General features: G+C 39.7%; 4 protein-coding genes and 1 pseudogene across 4 annotated transcripts; 2 read left to right on the forward strand and 3 right to left on the reverse strand.

The window, feature by feature from the left end:
• On the forward strand, positions 1-719 carry LOC148103755 (E3 ubiquitin/ISG15 ligase TRIM25-like; annotated as a pseudogene).
• Positions 720-1,453: 734 nt separating this feature from the next.
• LOC148103756 (RING finger protein 150-like) lies at positions 1,454-2,302 on the forward strand. Its single transcript, XM_087833224.1, has one exon. The coding sequence runs from the start codon at positions 1,838-1,840 to the stop codon at positions 2,300-2,302; it is 465 nt and encodes a 154-aa protein (XP_087689350.1). The 5' UTR covers positions 1,454-1,837.
• A 2,758-nt stretch (positions 2,303-5,060) lies between these two features.
• Positions 5,061-9,304, reverse strand: LOC102788993 (uncharacterized). The gene is made up of 7 exons (XM_087833357.1): positions 9,269-9,304; positions 9,053-9,118; positions 8,782-8,918; positions 7,412-7,771; positions 6,503-6,580; positions 5,842-5,942; positions 5,061-5,687 (listed from the first exon to the last, which is right to left on the reverse strand). The coding sequence occupies exons 3-7, from the start codon at positions 8,840-8,842 to the stop codon at positions 5,679-5,681; spliced, it is 609 nt and encodes a 202-aa protein (XP_087689483.1). The 5' UTR covers positions 8,843-8,918; positions 9,053-9,118; positions 9,269-9,304; the 3' UTR covers positions 5,061-5,678.
• Positions 9,305-13,119: 3,815 nt separating this feature from the next.
• Positions 13,120-16,822, reverse strand: LOC148103757 (uncharacterized). The gene is made up of 4 exons (XM_087833097.1): positions 16,737-16,822; positions 14,208-14,567; positions 13,414-13,697; positions 13,120-13,344 (listed from the first exon to the last, which is right to left on the reverse strand). The coding sequence occupies exons 1-4, from the start codon at positions 16,801-16,803 to the stop codon at positions 13,294-13,296; spliced, it is 762 nt and encodes a 253-aa protein (XP_087689223.1). The 5' UTR covers positions 16,804-16,822; the 3' UTR covers positions 13,120-13,293.
• Positions 16,823-19,630: 2,808 nt separating this feature from the next.
• On the reverse strand, positions 19,631-21,431 carry LOC118456078 (butyrophilin subfamily 1 member A1-like). The gene is given in 5 exon segments (XM_087838208.1): positions 19,631-19,815; positions 19,950-20,282; positions 20,499-20,837; positions 21,144-21,240; positions 21,343-21,431. Coding segments are annotated over 4 exon segments (945 nt in total). The 5' UTR covers positions 21,232-21,240; positions 21,343-21,431.
• Positions 21,432-22,336: the final 905 nt, after the last annotated feature.

Below are 22,336 nucleotides of genomic sequence, written 5' to 3' on the forward strand. Positions count from 1 at the left end.
ATGGCGCAGAAAGGAGTTCAGCTGGACCGAGAAACCTTCTCTTGTTCCATCTGTTTGGATCTACTGAAGGATCCGGTGACTACAGCCTGTGGACACAGCTACTGCATGAACTGTATTAAAGGTTTCTGGGATGAAGAGGACAGGAAGGGAATCCACAGCTGCCCTCAGTGCAGGAAGACTTTCACACCGAGGCCTGTCCTGGAGAAAAACGTCATGTTTGCAGCTTTAGTGGAGCAGCTGAAGAAGACTGGACTCCAAGCTGCTCCAGCTGATCACTGCTATGCTGGACCTGAAGATGTGGCCTGTGATGTCTGCACTGGGAGGAAGCTGAAAGCCATCAAGTCCTGTCTGGTGTGTCTGATCTCCTACTGTGAGAAACATATTCAGCTTCATTTTGAGTCTCCTGCCTTTGAAAAACACAAGCTGGTGGAGCCCTCCAAGAAGCTCCAGGAGAACATCTGCTCTCGTCATGATGAGGTGATGAAGATTTTCTGTCGTACTGATCAGCAGAGTATCTGTTATCTCTGGACAATGGATGAACATAAAGGCCATGAAACAGTCCCAGCTGCAGCAGAAATGACTGAGAAGCAGAAGGAGCTCGAGGTGAGACGACTAAACATCCAGCAGAGAATCCAGGAGCGAGAGAAAGATGTGAAGCTGCTTCAACAGGAGGTGGAGGCCATCAATGGCTCTGCTGATAAAGCAGTGGAGGACAGTGAGAAGATGTTCACTGAGCTGATCCGTCTCCTCCAGAAAAGAAGCTCTGATGTGAAGCAGCAGGTCAGATCCCAGCAGGAAACTGAAGTGAGTCGAGTCAAAGAGCTTCAGGAGAAGCTGGAGCAGGAGATCGCTGAGCTGAAGAGGAAAGACGGCGAGCTGGAGCAGCTCTCACACACAGAGGATCACAACCAGTTTCTACACAACTACCCCTCACTGTCAGCACTCAGTGAGTCTACACACTCATCCAGCATCAATATTCGTCCTCTGAGGTACTTTGAGGATGTGACAGCAGCTGTGTCAGAGACCAGAGATAAACTACAGGACATTCTGAGAGAGGAATGGACAAACATCTCACTGACAGTCACTGAAGTGGATGTTTTACTGTCACCACCAGAGCCAAAGACCAGAGCTGGATTCTTAAAATATTCACATGAAATCACACTGGATCCAAACACAGCATTTAGATATCTGTTATTATCTGAGGGGAACAGAAAAGTAACAAAAATGAAACAACAACAGTCTTATTCTTATTATACAGAAAGATTCACTGATTTTTATCAGGTCCTGAGTAGAGAGAGTCTGACTGGACGTTGTTACTGGGAGGTGGAGTGGAGAGGGAGAGAAGTTTATGTCGCAGTTGCATACAAGAATATCAGCAGAGCAGGGAGCTCAGATGAATGTGGATTTGGGTGGAATGACAAATCTTGGGTCTTAATTTGTAACACAGAAAATTTTCAATTTTGGCACAACAGCCAACCGCCTGGTGCTTCACTTCGGTGGGCTCACGTCGCGTCACTGCTGTGGTGATTTCTCCTTTCAGTTGTGCGCATTTAGGAGTTTTTTCGTGGGTGTTTCTCATCGAGTTAACGGTGGAGGCTGGAAATGGAGACTGCTAACAGGCGTCTGCTGCTAGGTAGCCTGAGAGTAGTGGAGGGGAGCGGCTAAAAACAGAGATTTTTTTTTCTTTCGTGTGAAAAAAGGAGAGTATTAGCGAGTTAAACACGCTCCTGGTGGTTTTGCCTTTTAGCATGGTGGAGTAGGAGGCTCCAGCGTTGAAGCTACCGGGCTCCTCCGACCTACCGACACACAGCTCGCTCTCACCCCGGGGAGGCTCGTCATGGCCCCGGGCTCGCTGGTGGCGGCCTGCCGCAGCCTGGCCCTCTCTACGTGGCTGCTCTCCTTCTGCTTCGTCCACCTGCTGTGCCTGGACTTCACCGTGGCCGAGCGGGAGGAGTGGTACACCGCCTTCGTCAACATCACCTACGTGGACCCGGCCACCTCGGAGCTGCGCACCGAGAAGACGGAGTGCGGGCGATATGGCGAGCACTCCCCTAAGCGGGACGCCAAGGGGGTGTTGGTCCTGCCCGCAGCACCGCTCGACCGCCAGGCCTGTGACCCCAACACCCGCTTCGCGGTGCCCGCTCAGACCGGGGCCTGGGTGGCGCTCATAGCCCGGGGCAACTGCACCTACAAGGACAAGATCCGCCACGCTGCAGCCCACAACGCCTCTGCGGTGGTCATCTTTAACGTGGGCTCCACCAACACTAACGACACCATCACCATGCCTCACCCAGGTAGATGATGCTCTGCTTTATTCACTCAAATAAATGCGCATTTAACTCTATTTCCTCCCTCTGTGAAGGAGGCTTTGCTTAGCTTTTCTGAGTTGGGTAGTTAGCATAGAATAATAATAGCACAGAATAAATGAAACACATTAATGAAAATCTGAGAATGTTATCTGTAATGTCAGGTTCTGTGGATTAAAAGTGAGTGAACGTATCTACGACTGTGAACGACTGTGTTTTCCACGTGGGGGAGTGTTTATAAACAAACATCAGAACTTCTTGTGGAGGACTTGGTGATCTGCGCATGCGTGAATCTGAGCCTCATGAAAGTTAGTTAGTTTTCTGGTAAAACCTTTTTTCAGTGTCATGTGTAAACTTTCCTCTGAAATCTGATTAAATTCATAGTCACATAAATAATCTTTTTCTGTATCTGTTCGTTTGCAGTTCGTGCAGGATTCACATGAATTTCACCTTTGTGTATATGGTATTGGAAAAAAAATACTAATAGTAATATTTTTTTAGCATATGCCTTTATGGTGGGAACTCTGAAATGTGTTCAGTTCCCACCATGGACACATTTCAATTCCTCAGGTGTTTTTTAGTGACTTCTAGAAGGAAATTGGAGCTTTGATTTATTTCTTCAGTCTGTTTCATTGTTACACTGTTAAAGACTGACACTCAGCTCTGAAAGGTTAAACCTGGATTTGTTTTAATGACCAGCAGGGGGAGACTCCTTTATCTTGAAAAACAGACCAGATTATACTGAAGCCTATGACAGAATGACCCTCAATCTCACTATGACCTCATTATAAATTTTCCAGGTGACTTCATGATCTCCAGGTGCTGCTATATAAATTTTTTGATATTTATAATTGTTTATTTTGCAAATTATGGGCTCTAGAATCAAAATAAGTCAATAAAGTCAATTCTTCACATCCAGGTTCAAAACACAAAGATGGTGAAAACATCCATCCAACCTCTTTAAATCCAAGTCAGCTTCAAACTCTGTTACATTCATATAAACTATAAATATGATCCCACATCTATCTTTTATCCTGTGACTGTGTCTGTGCTGCTCCATGTAGGAGGACAGCAGTGTTTTACAAACATTACTGACAGCTGTCATTGCTACACCTCAGCCTCACAGATGCACCTGTGGTATCAGTCTGAGAATGCTACATCTCCTCGTTCACCACTTATCATGTTCACAGTGTTGGGTGTGCATTCAGCCGACCCACTGGAGTTATGACATCACCCCATCAGCCCTCATGGTGTAAATCTGATTTAAGTCTGTCATTGGTCGTATTTATTCCAGGCTGGAGGACGAGTTACAGGAAGTCAGAGTTGTGATATTTAAATGTTCATGTGATGTAAAAACTTCTTGACACAGAATTCAGTTCAATTCATTTTAAATTATTTTATATTAATTTTGTTTACATATTCAAAATATATTATATATAGTTTAGCATAAATGATAATATTTCCATGTCCATCGTTTAACCCAGGTGTTTCACACTGAGTTGTTGTCACAGCTGTGTGCAGTGCAGAGATACAGCACACAAGAGGCAGAGCTGAACAGTGAAAGACAAACTCAGAGTTACTCAGAAATAAAAACACGGACACATCCGAGTGATGACAAATTCGGGCAACAGAGCAAAAGTAAACATTTTTTAAAAAGAGAAAAAAAGTAGAACAAAGATTTATATACAACAACAAGAACAGGAGTATTTCTACACTGGACTCTGATCAAGGGTTAGACACAGGAGATGGATCAGCTGCAGCTGAGAGCAGCTCTATCCTGGGAAAAACTTTGGATTGGGAACATAAACCTGACTGAGGTCTTGGAGTCTTTGTGACTCACAAACACACATTAATAACACAGAATCTGCAGCTTTGGTGATTAGTTGTATTCTGAATGTCACAAACTGATGAATCTTTATGTGAGTCAGAGTTCTTCTCACTGAGGTTTCTGCTGTTTTGATGTTGCATTAAAACGAGACACAAGTGTAAATATCAGTTCAACTACTTTTCTTACTTTACTTTTTTAGCACACATGAACAAATAAAAAGTAGAGAAACCGTTTTACTGTCAACAAAAGTGCCAACAAGAGTGTATTAACCCTTTAAGACCTACCATAGAACCAAGTCTGCCAGAGCTTATATTATATTTCTACATGCTGTGGAGCCATTTTTGGGAGCATTTCAAGTTGATATACATCAATACAACCATTATAGCCCACATTTTAATAATATGTATGCATTAAGTGCATAGTAATTACATAAATTGCAAAAAAAGTGCAATAAACTACAAAAAAATTGAAAATCGTTTTTGTTTTTTTAACATATATTTCTAGTTAGAGAAATTTAAGAGGCTTATCCCTCAAAACTGTAAATACAAAAAAGTTGCACAAAATAGTTTCCCACCACAGGAAATTTATTTTGAGTGTCTTCATAGTTTTATTTTTGAAAGACACCAATTTTTATATACTGCAGGAAAAACGAAAATAAATATTATAATGCAAATTTGCAAAAAAACAGCATATGCATCAAAATAAACTATTTCCAGCAGTGCAATATGAGTCCTAAGCATCCCAGAAATGACACAGAAAGTCATAAAGTCAAACATAACTTTTAAAAACACCAGTATAGGCTCATGAGGCCCTGATGGTAAAAAACTACATTTCCGCAAAAATGACGTCACTTCCGGTTTCGAGCAGGTAATGGCTGACATGCGATAGTTCGCGCTGACATCTATTCCAACCTAGGAAGTGTTATGAACAGCTGATCGGATCGGCAAAGTGTGTTTCTGGAATATTATGTTTTTGTTGCTGCAAGTGCTTTTTATGCAGTTTTTGTAAAGCTATATGTGGAAGGAAACCATGACTTAGGACAAGCTGATGGCACAAGATGTAAGTACAACTCCTCTGGTTTCATATGCAAAAAAAATTATTGCGCTAGCTTACGTGGTTGCAGTTCTACAAGAATTTAAAAGTAGCTGCGCAAAACGGAGCGTGCCCTCTCCGACAGGTTTTAAAGGGTTAAACAATGTAAACACAAAACATGAAGCTCTATCCTGTTAATGCTGTTTTGTGTTTTACCTCAAATTCAATTCATCCTGTTTTTATTTTAACACCTCAGGATATTTATAGTTCAGATGAGTTGAAGGATTTCAATATTGGACTGAAGTCCTGAATTTAAATCTTTTTTCTGTTGTTTGTGTTGTTTTTCCCTCCGTTGGTTCTTGACGCCAACTGGACAGCATCGAATTGGAAACTTCAAATCTGGTTTATAATCATGATGTTATGAAGAGTTTCTGTTCAAAGTCTGAGATCTGCAGTTTCCAGCTGTTGTCAGGAAACTGAACTAGAAGGCCCATATGCTGACAACGTCTTCATCAAGAACTCTGTTTGAAATTGAAAGAAAATCCAAAGACATGAGTTATACTGAATATGAAAAGTTTAAGAGACTTTAAAATGTCACAGAGCAAATGATATTCTGACACAAACTGTAAATATTTGTTTTTAAAAGACAATACTTTTTTTTTCTGACAGACTTACGTGTTCTTTGCAATTCTGATAAAACATAAATCCCCATGAGATCAGAGAGAGACCGATGAATACAGCCCCGACGATTGCTAGCCAGCCTGACAAAGAAATTCCTAAGGTACAAAAAACAGTAAAAACATAATTCAGTTAATGATGTAAATGAGCACATTTTAAAGACAGGAAGTGGAATTAGGTAATAATCAGTTTTATTCTAAGAGGTGAACACCAGACTTTATTTACATGTTTCTGATGCACAGAGAATTTCATTTATCTCCTCTTACAGTCTGGTGACCTCCAGCTTACATCGGGCCTTTTGTCTAATGATAACCAGGAAAGACTCGAGTCCCCGAAACCCAGAACTGGATAAAACTGATATTTGACATTTTGAATCAGAACCTCAGTATGTTTACCTGAAAGAGCTGCGGGTTTATGGGAGGATTTTACTTTGTTGTTCATATAGACTCAGTTTCACTTCTATAGACCGAGCCTAGTCTTAGACTCTCTTTAGTCTGAGACTGAACTAAATCCATTTCTAGAAAACTGGATGGGAGTGTTTTCTGTTCTGGTAAATTAATACAGTTCTCAGATTTGGCCCATATCTCCTGACTGTTCTGTGTATAAACAATATAATGAATGAGTGATTTTGTAAACTGTAAAGTTATTTTATTTTTACCTTTGGTCTCTTCCTTCAGCTCTGGTGGTTGGAGACTTCCAGGTTGCTGAGTTGTTTCTGTCTTCCCAGGTCTTGATTCTGAGATAAAATAAAATAAAAATACTTTGTAATAAATTGAAAACTGATCTAATATTATGACAGTGAATTAAGTTGCTCACACTGCTTTATTTCTACTAAGTGGAAACTTACAAAACTGAAACAAGAAACCAACAATGAAGAACCAAAAACAAACAAACTGTTGTGATGACAGAAACAGTTTGTAGCTCTTCAGTGTTGGTTTCCTCACATGTCCTGATGAAGCTGCTCAGTAACAGTGTCACTGAGGTTGGACACTGTGGATTTCTGTGGTCGACTCAGACTCTGAGGCCTCCTTCAGGGATGTTACCTGGACCAGCAGCTCCATGAAGAATTAGCCTCACGTGTGTGTAAGCCACAAAGACTCTTGTGTTAAAAAGTCCAACTTAAAGCAGAAATGATCATGTTTACAGTCTTCTACATGAACCAGTGTTGGTCTCCATGGATACTTTTACCATCATATCATCTCTGTGGTTTGTTTCCTACAGGTCTGTTACTGTACTCAGCACTAATTAGCAGGTGTGTGTCTGAGTGATGCAGTTTATGGATGTAATTTTCTAACTACACGGTTTTTCTGGTAATTCTATTAAAAATGCTCCAAAAGGAAACATCAGCTCTAGAACAGTGAAGAAGATCCAGTTCATGGACTCGAGTCAGTGAAAGTGGGGCAGACGATCAGCTACAGTTGCTGTTCTAAGGAACTCATTCAAACAGGATATTTATAAGGACACTGATGTTATGAAAGTGGAAACTATCTAAAGAGATTTTTTGTTTTTCATAATTCTCAGTTTAACAGCTCACAGTGATCACATGTGTATAAATGAATCGTCTTACCAGAGACGGTGACTCTGCAGCTGTTGGAGCCGCGGCCATAACCTGTGTCCACCTCACACAGGTACAGACCCGAGTCCTCAGTCCTGAGTCTGGACAGCTGGAGTCTGATTCGTCCTTCTCTGAGGGCGTCTTTGTCACTTTGGACTCGTCCTGAAAACTTTTTGTCCTGATCCTCTGAGAACTCGACACCATCATGAAGAAAATACAGAGTTATGTGTTTATGATCATTATTCAGGCTACAGAGGATCTTCAGTGTTGAGAGGGACGTGTCAGGTTTGGTGGTGAACGTCCACTCCAGTGTGATGTTGTGGTTCTCCTCTGCCTGATAGGAGCTCTGTGTCACATCCACTACAAATGATCCTGTTGAGGAGACAGAGAGGAGCAGACACACTCACAACTTTATACAACATCAGAACTCCTTTCACAGTGAGTCAGAGACAACACTGATAAAAATCACTGCTGTGTTGGTTGATTTGTTCAAAAAGATCAAACACAAATAATCACAAAAAATCAACAACAACAATCTGATGAAGTTCTGCTGTGACAAACATGGAAACAATGATTTTTCCTCAGCATGAAGGAAATAATGAAACCATCAGAGAGCTGTGCTGCAGGACGCCTTTATTAAGGCCGTGCCATTAATAGAGTTCATTATTAGTTACTTATTAAAACAAGATCAACTAAATAAAACAATTATTGTGTTTCATTGTTCTTGGATCAGTTTCTGCTGAAATGCTAACAGAAAACTTGATTCACTGAGAGGTTTTGAAATCATGAAGAAGAAACTGGATGGTTGTAATTTACATGTGAGCTCTGAAAACATGTCACATTAGAAGGATTTCAGCCTGTAAACATCCACAGCAAACATCCACTCCCACTGAGATCTGCTACATGATAAATGTGAGAGAAACTAAACACTGACGACATTTTAACTGTGTCCCTCCTGCAGATGGAGCTCAACATCAACTAATAACACAGATGTTACTTTAATCATTTATCAGCTCAGTTTGGAAACACAGAGACTCTGAAACTGTTTCAGGATTGTGCTGCTGGAGAAACAAAGCAAATGAATGATGAAACAGTAACTACTATTTATGGTTTGATCAGGATTTTAACTTGTGCATGCTGAGCGAGTTCACAGTTTCCTCTTACATGCATGATTTCTTAAGTCTTTAGTTAAAGGAAGTAAAACTGTCTCTACTCGTGGTCACGGGAAACTTGCTATGCTTTTTTTTTTAAACTAAAGAAATAAATGGTTTATAAATTACATGTGAGCATTAAAAAAGTCACACTGGAAACATTCAACACATGAAACTGAATCAATACTTAAAACCTACTCATCAGTTAATTATAGTTATTTAACAAATAACCTTTAACAAAATCCAAGCTGAGAATAAAAATCCACAGAGAAACAGAGTGAAACCAGTCCATGATGACTGCTCAGATGATGGACGAGAACCACAGTCTGAAGCCTGAAGTCAGTACACGTCTCCTCTTCACAATCAGCCTGCAGACAGTTAATCACTCCATGAAATCTCAACACACAGATGCAAACCTCAAATTTCTAGAAATATTTTTGAAAATAAAATTCAATGTCAGTGTTAAACAGAATTAAGTTGTTCCTAAAAGTGCAGAACTTGCCTGAGAAACATCACGTTTTCAGCTCCTTTTAGCTCCGTTTAAGTGATTCGCTGACAGCTGTCATCACTGACACATCAAACAGCAAAGAAGAAATGTTCACAGTGAATTTAATTAATTTACCAACATGTGATTAAATCTAATTGATCAGCTGTGATAGTTTATAATCTACACAGCTGCTAATGTGACTGAGAGTGACTCTAAATAAAAGCTGTTTACCTTGAAAGCAGAAGAGCGAGTTTAAAGACACGACACAGATCAGTACAAGAACATAATGACTGTAGGACGGAGCTGTGACTCTGGTACCAACCTGCAGTTTGTTGTTGAGCTGCTCCACCCACATGACTGCAACTGAGGTTTGAGTGGTTTGAATGTGGGATGAGTGGAGTCTGGGTATTTGCTCATACACGTCCTCAGTCTAGAGAAAATAAATGGAAAAAGAAGAAGTGGTTTCTTAAAGTTGTTTCACTTCTGCTTTTTAGTATGTTTGTGTTGGTAAAAACACTTTGAGTAACTCAAACTGAAAACAGAGTGAGTTTAATGGATCGTGTTACAAAAGATGGAAACCTGTTTGGTCATTAATGTTTTCTTAGTGTGAATGTCTGAATATAAAACATATTGATCTTAGACCATCCATCATGATTCATTTGTTGATCATATTGATTGTTATTGTCTCTGAAAACCTGAACATGTTTGATTCAATTTAAAAAAAAATGTGTCAGTCTGCTGAGTCAGTGAAGCAGAAGTTAATCTTCTGACAAACATCATCCTGAAAATGTTCAGTTTACATGGATGTGCAGGAGAGCGCTGCTATTGGTTACTGAGTAAATGTGTGACTAAGTTTCCAGTAAAATTAGCTTTGAGAGCTAAAGTTGAGGACTTCAGCAGCTCATCTATTTAATCCAAAAACAGTTTTTTCCACTTCAAAAAAATTTAAAAAAGTTTAAAAAGTCTTCAGAGTTCTGCATTTGTGGTGTTTTTATGCTGAACATCAGCATCACTGTGTTTTAGATTATTGAAGGAAATCAACTCTTCAGGAAACAAAAGTTTAATCCTCAAAACATTTGATCCATAATCCCATATGGAAAAGATTTATAAATCTTATAAAGTTTGTATCTGTCTTGTGTGAATCTTGTATGAAAAGCATACAAGAGTGAAAACAGATATAAGATACAGATACAGATATTTTTCAAGGGATAAGATCCCTTGAAAAATTATATAAATGAAACTTGTATGTTTTGGATACTTACTTAAACAATATATGAAAGTAATGAGAAAGTGGCCACTTTCATGAGTAAATCATCAGGTTTTTACTATTTCTTTTCCATATGGGATAAAAACAAACTGTAGTTAGACTGCAGTAATAATCTCCTCCTGCATGCAGTGATGGTGAATGTTAGGAAAATTTAATTACTTAAACCATAGAAGCAAAAACACAAACACTGAAAAAATACAGGGAACAGAAACAGCACTGAGAGTCGAGTCAGAGTTACACTTCATCAGTCATCTTTCTGTTTTCTGGCTCCACTTAACCTGACGTCAGTAATGATGATGAGAAGTGACATTAAGCTGGTCACTGATGTCAGTGTAGCTGCAAACACATTTACATGAAGGAGGTGTAGCTGGCAGCAACTGACCAATCACAGACAAGGACATGACAGCTTATGTTAATCTATAAAAATATAAAGAGTTTACAAACACAACACAGACTGACAGTAACAGGTTGAGAGGGAAAGCTCTGCACAGTCAGCAGGTTAGTATTAAACGTGCTGAGGGTCAGTGAGACTGGAAAAGAGTCGATGTTGTTGGCATTTATCAGGAATGAAAAAGTTACAGCAGCACATGTTTGAACCCAGGACCTTCTTGCTTTGAGGCACTTACTAACCACTGAATCACTAGTATTATTAAATCTATTAAATTTTTGTTTTTGATACAGCAAATATGATGGCATTGGAGATACGCTGTGTTAGAAGTGAAACATTCAGGGGAGAAAAAGGCTGCTAAAAGCTTTGGTGGAGAGAACTTCCCAAAGGTGTTTTAATGCTGGTGAAAAATGCTGGACTGAACTATGTTCTGTTCTTTGGAAGAATCACAAAGAAACTTCCAACATGAAACACGGAAACATTTCACTGAAGATCCTGAACGTGTCGGAGGAAGACAACAGCAGATACAGATGTTTCATCTCGAAGCTGCGGAGCAGAGCGAACTCAATGATTGCAGAGTGTTTATGAATGCAAACTCAAATTTTTGTCATCAAGTTTAGGTCAAACTTCGATGACAGAGACATCACCTCATCCAAGAACTCTACAAACTTTAGATTCTGAGGACTCGACTCTAAAAAAGAGAGAAGAGTCATTTTCTCTGCATTTTTTTTTTGAATTAGTTTGTCTGGTAATTTATTTTCCTCATGAGCAACAGATAAAAGGAGCATTTGATACAACATGACCTTCAGTTGGTAACGATAGTCCCATTACAGTAAAGAACATGAGGACAGGCCTGCTTGACGGTAGGCTTAACTTGTGATTGACAGGGGATTGCTATATCTGTTGATGGTGATGGACAAAACACTCATTCAAAACACTTTAAAAGGAAGTTGATCACTGTAGCTCAGGGGTGTCGAACTCCAGGCCTCGAGGGCTGTAGCTACTTTTAAAGTCTGTTTGTCGCCCCCTACAGGCCTGCAGGACATTAACAATAACTCTCTGACTGCAGCAGTCAGAGGCTGCAGAGACGTGTTTGTACGTAGGAAGCGTAGACTCACACTCATGTGTGGAACAAATCAGTGACAACGTTTACTGCTTTAAAACAGAAATCAGACGGTGGCCTCTAGTGTCCAGCTCTGGTATTGCACTGAAAAGATGAGTCAAAATTAAGGTGAACATCAACATTTTATCTCCAGTAAAACAAGTGAAGCTTTTATCATCTCTCATTTCATTTTATAATTTCTTACATCTTCTATCTTACATTCGGTAGTGAAAGACATCTCTACTTAATTACAGTGACACATAATGAACATGGAGCATTAAAGTTCCTGTTTGTTTGTTCAGCAACACAGTGAAGACACTAAATGTAAAACTTAAGACTTAAAAATGAACCAAAGATTTAATAAAAATTAACAAATAAAACCGTTGGAACACTTTTACACTCGTAACTCTCAGCACTAAACTGAAAACACGATCACAAATCAGACTAAACTTTACAGACTGAACATCGAGTCCTGACCAGCAGGAAGTTTAACATTAAACTTAATTAATTGTAGCTTTAAACATCCAGAGATGTAAATCACCTTGTTTTGGATGTTTATAAAGTGCAGCAGATGATTAACGAAGGGTGTTTAAAGTAATCAGCTTATAGCTCAGGTTCTCTGAGACAGTAAAGATGATAGAAAGAAAACAAAAACAATCAGAGCTCATCAGCTGTGGTAACAAAGTCTGCTTTCATACAGTGAGATCAACAAAACAAAGGAGTTCTCCTTATGAGCTCCAGAAATTCTCTTTCTATTACTTTAAAACTTGTTGGTGCTTTTCCAGTCTTCTGTGTCACCAACACAATTTTCAGGTGACTCCCCCATCTTTCCACATGAACTGTGCTGGAAATATCCACTTCCATCTGTAATGAATGCAGATGGAATGGAAAAGACTCCTTGTTTGGGAATGATCTATGTCAGCCCAGCACAGTGATGATCAGGGAGGATTTTAACCCTTTAATTAGTCCCTCAGAGACACTTTGAGGTCTCACTGAAAGGTTTAAGTTCACCTTAAACAAACAAACAAACAACCAGTAAGTAAATTCATTAAACATGCTGACAGTGAGGCAGAGGAGTGTTTCTTCTCCAGGCTGAACTTCACAGTTTTGTATTGAAGGAGGAAATCCATCAGTTTCACTGCTGTTTCCAAGCAGATCCTCCAGAGTCTGACAGCAGCAACTCTGACTGAAGACGTCTTTAAGAAATATTTTCTGTTTAGATCCTCTGATCTTCCACTCTCTGTTTTCTTGTATGACACTTTGTTTGTGTGAAAATGAGCTCGATAAATAAGCTGGATGAGGCTCGAGTCTTCAGCTGGGGTCAAAGTTCAAGTCAATCTCACATCCTTTTGTAGGAGTGACCTTATGATGATCTCAGTGCTGCTGGGCCCGAGTGTCACCCTGTGGTTGATGGTTTGAATCCAACATAAATGTGAAGATCCAGGAAAAACAAATCTCTCTCAGCTCCATTAAGACCAACGCTCCTTTGAGTACAGCAGCTAGACTGATAGTGGTTGTTTTTGTGTCTCATCATCCTCTGGATGCTTCTGCTGAAAGAAGTAGAATAATGAGTCAGTCTGACGGTACAAGAAGCAACAACATGTTTGTTTGTTTCTTACTTTAAGTTTCTGCAAAATGTGGAGAGAGAAATATGCAGCAAAACCAGCGAGAGCCAAAACTAATGGTACGGTGATGACAACAATGACCACAGGGACCCTGGATCGACCTGCTGATGTAGAAAAAAAGAAAAAGAAAAAGAGCTCACTACAAATACACAACCCAAAGAAGAATGATGCAGAGAAAAGTTGGACTGTCTTCTCACCATGTCTCTCAGTCACGTCCTCAGGATCTGGAGTTGGGAAAAGCAGCAGTGTCGTTGTTGAGGTTTTAGCAAATTTTGCATCTAGAAAACCACAAAAATCAGTTGAGACATAATAGGTACAAGAATAAAGACGTAAGAACCAGAATGTCGACATTTGAGTTTTGAACCACAGAATAACATTGAAATGTTCAAGTCGGTCCAAAAGGATGTCAACGTGAATTTCTTTTTAAATTATCGTCACATTTTAAGCAGCTCACATGGTGACGGCACAAACTTGCAGTCACACAACAACACGCTGCTCTTTTCCCCATCAAACTGATGATCTTTGAGTTTTTTGGATCTTCAGTAAACAAACTGCACAATGACTCAAACTTGTGCCCAACTCTTGTTTTAAAGTCATTGAAGATGAAACATTTGAACACAACTATGCATGTATATAAAACGGAAATGTATGTACAAGGAAAAATAATACTCGTTACAGCTGTGAAAAGAGAAAGATTATTTTTGTTTCATGTTAGATTTATAACATTCTTATCTCAATTTCTGGTCTAAGATCACAGTGATCACATGTGTCTAAATGAATCGTCTTACCAGAGACGGTGACTCTGCAGCTGTTGTAGCCGTGGCCATAACCTGTGTCCACCTCACACAGGTACAGACCCGAGTCCTCAGTCCTGAGTCTGGACAGCTGGAGTCTGATTCGTCCTTCTCTGAGGGCGTCTTTGTCACTCTGGACTCGTCCTGAAAACGTTTTGTCCTGAACCTCTGAGAACTCGACACCATCATGAAGATAATACAGAGTTGAGTGTTTTTGATCAGTTATCAGTCTACAGCGGATCTTCAGTGTTGAGATGGACGTGTCAGGTTTGGTGGTGAACGTCCACTCCAGTGTGATGTTGTGGTTCTCCTCTGCCTGATAGGAGCTCTGTGTCACATCCACTACAAATGATGCTGTTGAGGAGACAGAGAGGAGCAGACACACTCACAACTTTATACAACTTGTGCTTTTTCCCCCTGACATGTTTCTGTCCATATTGTACATTACTGACATTATTCTACCAATAGTAAACTGACAATAAATAACATTGAATTAGAGTATCTGAAATTATGTTTCTTGAGTAAGCACAAACTATCCTGGATTCCACATTTTAAGTAAGTTAAAAGGCAAAATTTCAAAGTCTCTCACAACGCTCTGTAAAGTTAAAATCTCTGAAATCAAACATTATTATATACTCTGTATTGTTCTATTATACTTCTGTATATGATATACTGTGTAAATGTGGGGAGACACCTGTAAACACACCGTCCAATATACATTCTGCAAAAAAGAACAACAAGGATCATAAATAAAACCAACTCAAAAGAACCATCAAATCTACTTTTCCTTAAATGTCATATTCTTACATTTAAAGACTTGGTTGACAATGTTCAAAGCAGAAAACAAATATTTGGTCCACAACATTCAGAACTTGTTCAAAATAACACCAAATACTAATGACCTGAGAGGAAACCAGTAGTAAGGACTAATGTAAAATATCACAGTATTACAGTCACAGGAGTTGGTGTGTGGGACACCTGTAAAGGTGATGAATTATACTGAAGTCTTTTCTTCATTTTTACAGCTAAAGTAACCCAAGCTTAAAATTTTAATCAAGGTGTTTGTCACATAGAAATAACTCCATGTGAAGCAATGTCCAAACACAGTAACCATACTAGTACCAGAACAACAGCCAACAGTATAACTCCACGCTTTACTCTGGCCATCCTTGTTCCACCTACAGATGATTTAATCCAAAAACTTCCAACATTTTGTGTTCAAGCTTCAGCTCGGCCTCCAGTCTTTTTGTCAATGACACGTCTCCAAACACATCTCACCACCATCTTTTAAAATGTGTAAACTAATGTATAAAACAAAATTCAACTAGAAATATAAATGTAAAAGACTGCTGTGATTTTATATTTATAAAATGTCCATAACAGTGCTGGATTTACCTCAAAGCACTCCACATGGAGAACATTATTTTACTTGTTTAAAAAAATAGTTTGAGAAATAAACTGTGCAGCGTGTGAATACAAAGCCGTGGGACTATTGAGCTGTCCTTCATTGCATTCTTTGTAGGAAAATGTGAAACGATGCAGTGATTTATTGAAATGTCTGCTAACATTCATGAAAATACAGTAAATAAGATAAATACAGAGTCTGTGCAATACTAATGAACTAGAAAGTATTTGTTATGACCACCTTTGTTCTTAAACACAGCCTGAACTCTTAGGCAGTTTTGTCATTTCTTTAAATTGTCTTCAGGAAAATTTCCCAGCCTTTATTTCTTTGGATTATTTGTCTCCAAATTCAGCGTTTTCTTATCCAGAGTGTTACGAACTTGCATGTTCATGTGTTTGTTTTGTGCAGGTGTTGTGTCTTTTTATGTTAATTTAGCTGTGCCAGGCCCTGCTCCGATTGGTGCGTGGATACACTGCCCCGACGTGACTGGTTCCAGCTGGAGGACCCGCCCATTAAAAGGAGGCTGGAGCTACAGCCGAGAGGTCCTCGCGTTTCTCCTCATGACCCAGCAGTATTCCTGTGGCAGCCGCTGGCTGCAGTGCGCTTAAAAGTTGTGGAAGTGGAGTGGGTAGGGGTGAGCTGCCGTTTCTTTTGATCACCCGTTTTCTCCTGTTTTGAGTTAGTTAAGGAGGTCAGACTCTGTCTTTATTTTTGACTTTGTTTTGGTAAGGTCAGGGGTGTAGATTTGTTTTGTTTATTGTTTTGGCCTTGGCTCACCCTGAAGTGTTGACACTCCCGTTTTGGTTCCTTTTTTTCACATTGTAAAAAAATCATATTGAAATTAACGGATTTGTTTCTTGTGGCTGCTTGGGTCTTGGGGGGGAAGCGAGTGCCTCAACCATGTTATTGCCTGGCCCTAGACGGGTCGTAACACGAATGAGGCACTCGCTTCTCAACAAACCTGCTCTAACTGGAAATGCCATCTCCATTTTTAAAATCCTCAAAAATTAAAAACACTGGAAAGATGTCAACATACAAAATACCTACAATCGATTTTAGCATCAGTTAAAAAAAAGACAAACTTAAAGTAGAGTCGGTAATAGAAACACATTATTTACCTCTAACTGAACCCAAGTGGAGCATTAAAGTCCACAGTGGGACCATGAAGAAAGGCATGAAATCCATGTCGTCATCTTGTTAACAGTCTGTGGGGAACCAGATCTTCTTCTTCCTCATCATCATCACATTCAGGCTGCAGACAAAAAGAAAATTGTTACGTCTCAACACAGACATACTGCTCAGTTTATATTGACACTTTGATTGTAAAACGACACGACGAATAAAATTTAGTTCAGCAGCTATGATGCTGACCAGCTACTAATGTTAGCAGGTGGCTGAGAGCAACAACTACACCAACAGAAATCTACTAGATCTAAGAATGCGAGGGGAAACCTGAGCGACACCTAATATCTCTGATTTATTGAAAACTAAACTGAAATCAGAAAAATATAAGACAGTCAGTGAGCAGCATACAGAGATAATTTACAGGAACATGCTTTAGAAATCCACACATACCATGATATATGTTTTTATTCTGAACATGAAACTGTTGTCAAATCTGGCAAAATCAAATGTTGCTGGATTAAAACCCGCTTTTTCCTTAAATGTAATTGGGTGTAAGAGACTGACTGATCCTCTGCTACATGGAAACATCATCATGGATTTCTGGCAGTGAATATTTTACCAATTGTGTTTGCAAGAGGAGTTGACTTCTTGAGCTCTGGTAAACATCACATTAGCGGGAAAACCATAAATTAATGACTGAAATTTGGTTGAATCCAGTGACGTCAGTAAAGAGATTTACCTCTAGGACAGAAGTGTTACAAGTGCCAGAACAGCAGTGAAGGCTCAGGCATGCAGCAATAATTTATAATACTTTAGTTCAGTTTGTTCATGATTATGAGTCTGCTGGAACTGAGCAGGAAACAAATCTGACACAGAGGCAGTATGATACTGACTTAAACCAGACGCTCCGTCTGATCACCTTGTAGGTAGAGACTGCATTATTTGTTCTTCAGCTAAACTGCACGCTACAAACACAGGTAATTTATGGACTCAGTGCATAAAAATGACCACTGTGATATGTATTAACATGATAAATCGTGACACAGACTTCTTAAACTCAAAGTGCATGGGCTGCTAGTAAAAGTTAAAGGCGTGGGTAATATTTTGCAGCATAGGTGAGAATAGTTTAACTCTGGACTTACCTGCTGTGACAAACCAGCGATTATTTCACCCACTCCTTAAACACGAACTTGCAGACACGACAGTCATAGTTTCGGGAAATATTTAACTTTTTCCTGTCCGAGCAAACGATCATACCTGTGTTTTAGGTATATAAAGTCCCAAAGCTTAACCGAAAAGGGTCAGGGAATCACGACGTTTTACGCTTTTTTGCCTGCAAAAGTTTGCTTTCAGCTGAAAGCAGAGTTTAAGTAAAACATCGGTTTACCTTGAACAGGTATGATTAAGACGAAACCCGAGCACAGAATTAAAGCCCGTAGTGAAAGAAAATTAGCTTTTTCACATCCGCCAGTGTGTGATTAAAATTCAGTGTAATCTACACTAACATGCAGCTGGTAGCTGGAAACACCCGCTTACACTGTACAGAAGTCCAAGCTGATCAAAGGAGAAACTCCACAGTGGGAAACAGTCCTTAAAGTAGAAGTTGTTCAGGGACATTAAAGACGATCAAAAGTTCCGTTTCCGTTTGCCAATCGGTCCCTACCAGCTTGCGCGAATTGACTAAATGCGCTGTGAGGGCCCGCTTTTATATACACACGTCTATAAAGGCGCTTTTATATCTGGACCCGCCTTTATAGACGTGGGCATATAAAGGCCCAATGGCCCTCACAGCGCATTTAGTCAATTCGCGCGAAGCTGGTAGGGACCGATTTGACTGCAGCTTCGCTTCAGTCAGCAAACGGAACTTTTGATCGTCTTTGATGTCCCTGAACAACTTCTACTTTAAGTGTATACATACACACACACACACACACATATATATATATATATATATATATATATATATATATATATATATATATATATATATATACACACACATACCAACTGATATCTGGTCTTTAGGTCACTGATTAAATTTAAACTATGTGCCCCTTTTTAACTTTGAGCACCTGCCCCTTCAAACATGTCTGGACAGCCCTGGTTTCAGCATTTGTAAACTTGTATATTTCTGAAGTGTGTGACACATTTCTAGTTCATCTTTAACTTTGTTCCACAGACTGAAACGCAATGTGCTCATTTCAGAGTCTTTCCTCTGGCTCTCTGCTGCACAGTGAAAAATGGTACATCTAATTCTGTTTTATTATATTACTTTCATCAATGAAAGGTGAATGATTTTCCAGCTTGTTTCTGTTGTCTGCTCACAGAAATAACAGAAATATGTGTTACTACATACAAAGTCATGTAGTGTCACTTTAGTTTTTATTACTTTACATTTATCCTGAAACTAAATCTCTTAAAGAACCTTAAACACGGTGTGAATCATAGTGATATATACAGGTTGTAATGGGTGATTACAGTGAATTACAGATAGTGTTACGCTGACAGCGACGAGGTTAACAAGAGGAGAGAGCAAACCAAAAGTAACCTTCATCAGACTGAGGCCTGTTTCCATTCAGTGACACACTGATGGAGATCCTTCACTACACTTACACAAACTGTCTAAAAACACAGGATGATCATGGTTGATGTGAGAATTGAATAAATATCAGAGTAATTACAAACTGTAAAATGAGGATGGCAGCAGCATTTTTGATGATGTAATAATATACAAGAAAAATAACTGCACTTTTAATTTCGACACACAAAGCATCAGTACTGAGCAGCTAATGATCAATCTGAAAAATGAACACATGCTTCAGACTTAAGCAGAGCAGAACAAGGCAAATAATTACTGAGACAGTAAAAAGTGACTGAAGCCTAACACTCATGTTACAGGTGATTCTGCTCTCTTATTGCAGATAATATTGATGATAAAAAAAAAAGAATGAATTTCTGACTCACTGCTTTGCTTCTGCCTCAGTTTCCGTGTAACAAACACCACTATACACACCAAGAAAGCTGCTCCGACAGTGATACAGATAATTAATGTGGGGACTCTGATGGCTTCACCTTAAAGGACAAAACAAACCAAACATACACTGGATTAGAGGAAGATGTGTGTGATTTTACCACTAGAGGGAAAAGTGAGAGTGAAAAACATTTTAAAAGTAAAATTAATGAAATAGTTTCTGAGTCATTATTACCTGGAACATGTTCCAGGTAATAATGACTCAGTCAGGAACTATTACAGGAATTTGACTTTTAAAATGCTCTCTCTCTGCTCTGGTTGGTCTTCCTCTGTTGGACTCTGCAGGTGATGTTGTTGCTGTGTCTCTTCTCCACAGTCACTCTGCTGCTGACAGTATAGAGGTCATCAGGACCTCTGAGGGTCTCTGTAGGTCCAGCAGAGAGGAGGTTTCCCTCACCGTCCAACCACAGCAGCTCAGGCTCTGGATACCAGCCTGCAGACTCACACTGTAACACCACCCTGCTGCTGACATATGACATCACCTTTATGACGGGTGTAGATGCTGAAGCTGATAAGGAGAAGAGATAAATGACTGTGATCTGCTGCACACATGTTAGGGGGACACTTGAATACCAACTCAATGTGTTTGTGTGACAGATTTTTAATATCATTAATCTTCCACTAAAAAAAGAAAATTAAATGCTTTAATTTTTTGTGCTGACAACTTTAGTAGTATGAAATTGAACTCATAATTAAATCCATAACCTGCATGAAGTAATCTTACCAGCAATGAGATGAACATATGACCTTTGACCCAGCTGTGGAATGAAACATCTGTACGGTCCTTCATCAGACAGCTGTACTTTGGAGAGAGTCAGTGAGACGTCTCCATGCTTCAGTTTATCAAAGGACAGTGAGGTTCTTCCAGCATATGACGGCTGCTTGTCGTCCACATTTTCTTTATTTTTCTCCCACATGTAGATAAATCCTGGTGCCAGGTCAGCTCTTGCCCACTCCAGCTGCAGCTGTGAAGCATCCATGGGAGTTTTCAGGAAACAGGGTAAAACAACATCATCACCCAGCAGAGCCACAATTTGCTTTGTTGGAGCTTCCTGAGAATAACCTGCAAAGAAACACATCAGATTTGATTTATTGTTGTAGGATTCAGATGAAAGGCTGATTGAAGCAACACCTCAGACATGGATGGATCTCTGCACAGATGAAGTCTAAAAGATTCTGTTCTTTATTTAAACTCAGAAAACACAAAGAGCAACAACAATGCAGATAAACGACGCTGGTATCTAATCATTTTCTGTGCCTTTTACTGTGTAAAGAGGCGATCTGTGTATTTGATCAGGCATCTTCTGAACATAAATATTTTTTCCTCCTAGTGATTATTTTTTATGCCAATATATATCTATTTATTTACCTCTGCAGATGAGATGAGTTAGAGGCAGGACAACATTAATGAAGGATAAGAATCGAAGGGTAAAAACTCCACTCGTATAAACAGACATGCTTCACCTCTGAAAATTAAAAAAAACAAAATGTTTTTATGTTCTTACAGGAATCAACAGTACAACCCTTTGAAACATTAAACATCACAGGCTGAGAAACAATTTACTCACACGAACATTTTCAGGGACACTGGAGGGAAGTCTTTCTTTTAGAGCTTTCCTCTCTGGCGCACTTCTCATAACAGGATCTGTTTCCCATTTTTACACACCTTCACTGTCAGGATGTTACTTTAATCCAGCCTGTCCAAAACAGAGAAATGTCTGTGAGCCCTTTGAGCTCACCTCTACCACAGATTTAGCAGCAGCTCTACCTGTGCTAGATGCACCTGCTCCTTGTAGTTTCTATCTCTGACTTTATGTCCTCTACAAGAGTTTCTGTTTGGTTTTTGTTTGTTTTTTTGTTTTTTTATCTTCAAATGTTCAATAAAAACATGTATGCTAATTCATAACAAAGAAAGCTTTGTAACTATCCCCACTGGTGAAGACTGTGTCATTTCCACAACACTGGGTGCCAACACTGGCCAAAATGTAGTTTCTGAAACATTAGGAGTTCTTTATGACTCTGTTATTTATAGTTCATTTCTTTTCATGAGCAATCAGAGGGAACGCCTTCCTTGTTCACCAAACAAAGTGAACATTGAACAAACAGTGACAGCTCATTCCACTTGTCTTAGTAGAGCTGTGCTCTCTTCCAGTCTAATCTTTCCCTGCTACAGTGATTTTTTTTAACCTTAAGTTGTGGAGGTAAATACAGACGACACGAGAGCTCTCGATTGACACTGCTCGTTTATTACTTATCACCACACAACTCAACTCTTTTCCCTCCAAAACACAGCAACAACACTTCCTGAGAACTGGGTGTGAGTGGAGCCCTCCAGTGGTCCACCACACATGCCCCCCCCGAACACCCAGTAGGGTCATCCCCTAGTCCAGAACCCTCGCTTTAATTAAACGTCCAGAACGGCTGAAGCGGGGAGGTGGAGAGCTGGCGGAGGGGAAGCGAGCCTGAGGGCCAGGCTGGCATGGGCGGTCAGGAAAAACTGAAGACAGCTCGGGCCCCGCCAGGTGGGGGGCGCTCCCAGAGGAAGAAGCAGGATTGTCCGGT

The sequence above is a fragment of the Neolamprologus brichardi genome, chromosome 3 (genome assembly GCF_056152115.1).
Source record: "Neolamprologus brichardi isolate AB-2024 chromosome 3, ASM5615211v1, whole genome shotgun sequence".
In the NCBI taxonomy this organism is placed as follows: Eukaryota; Metazoa; Chordata; class Actinopteri; order Cichliformes; family Cichlidae; genus Neolamprologus; species Neolamprologus brichardi.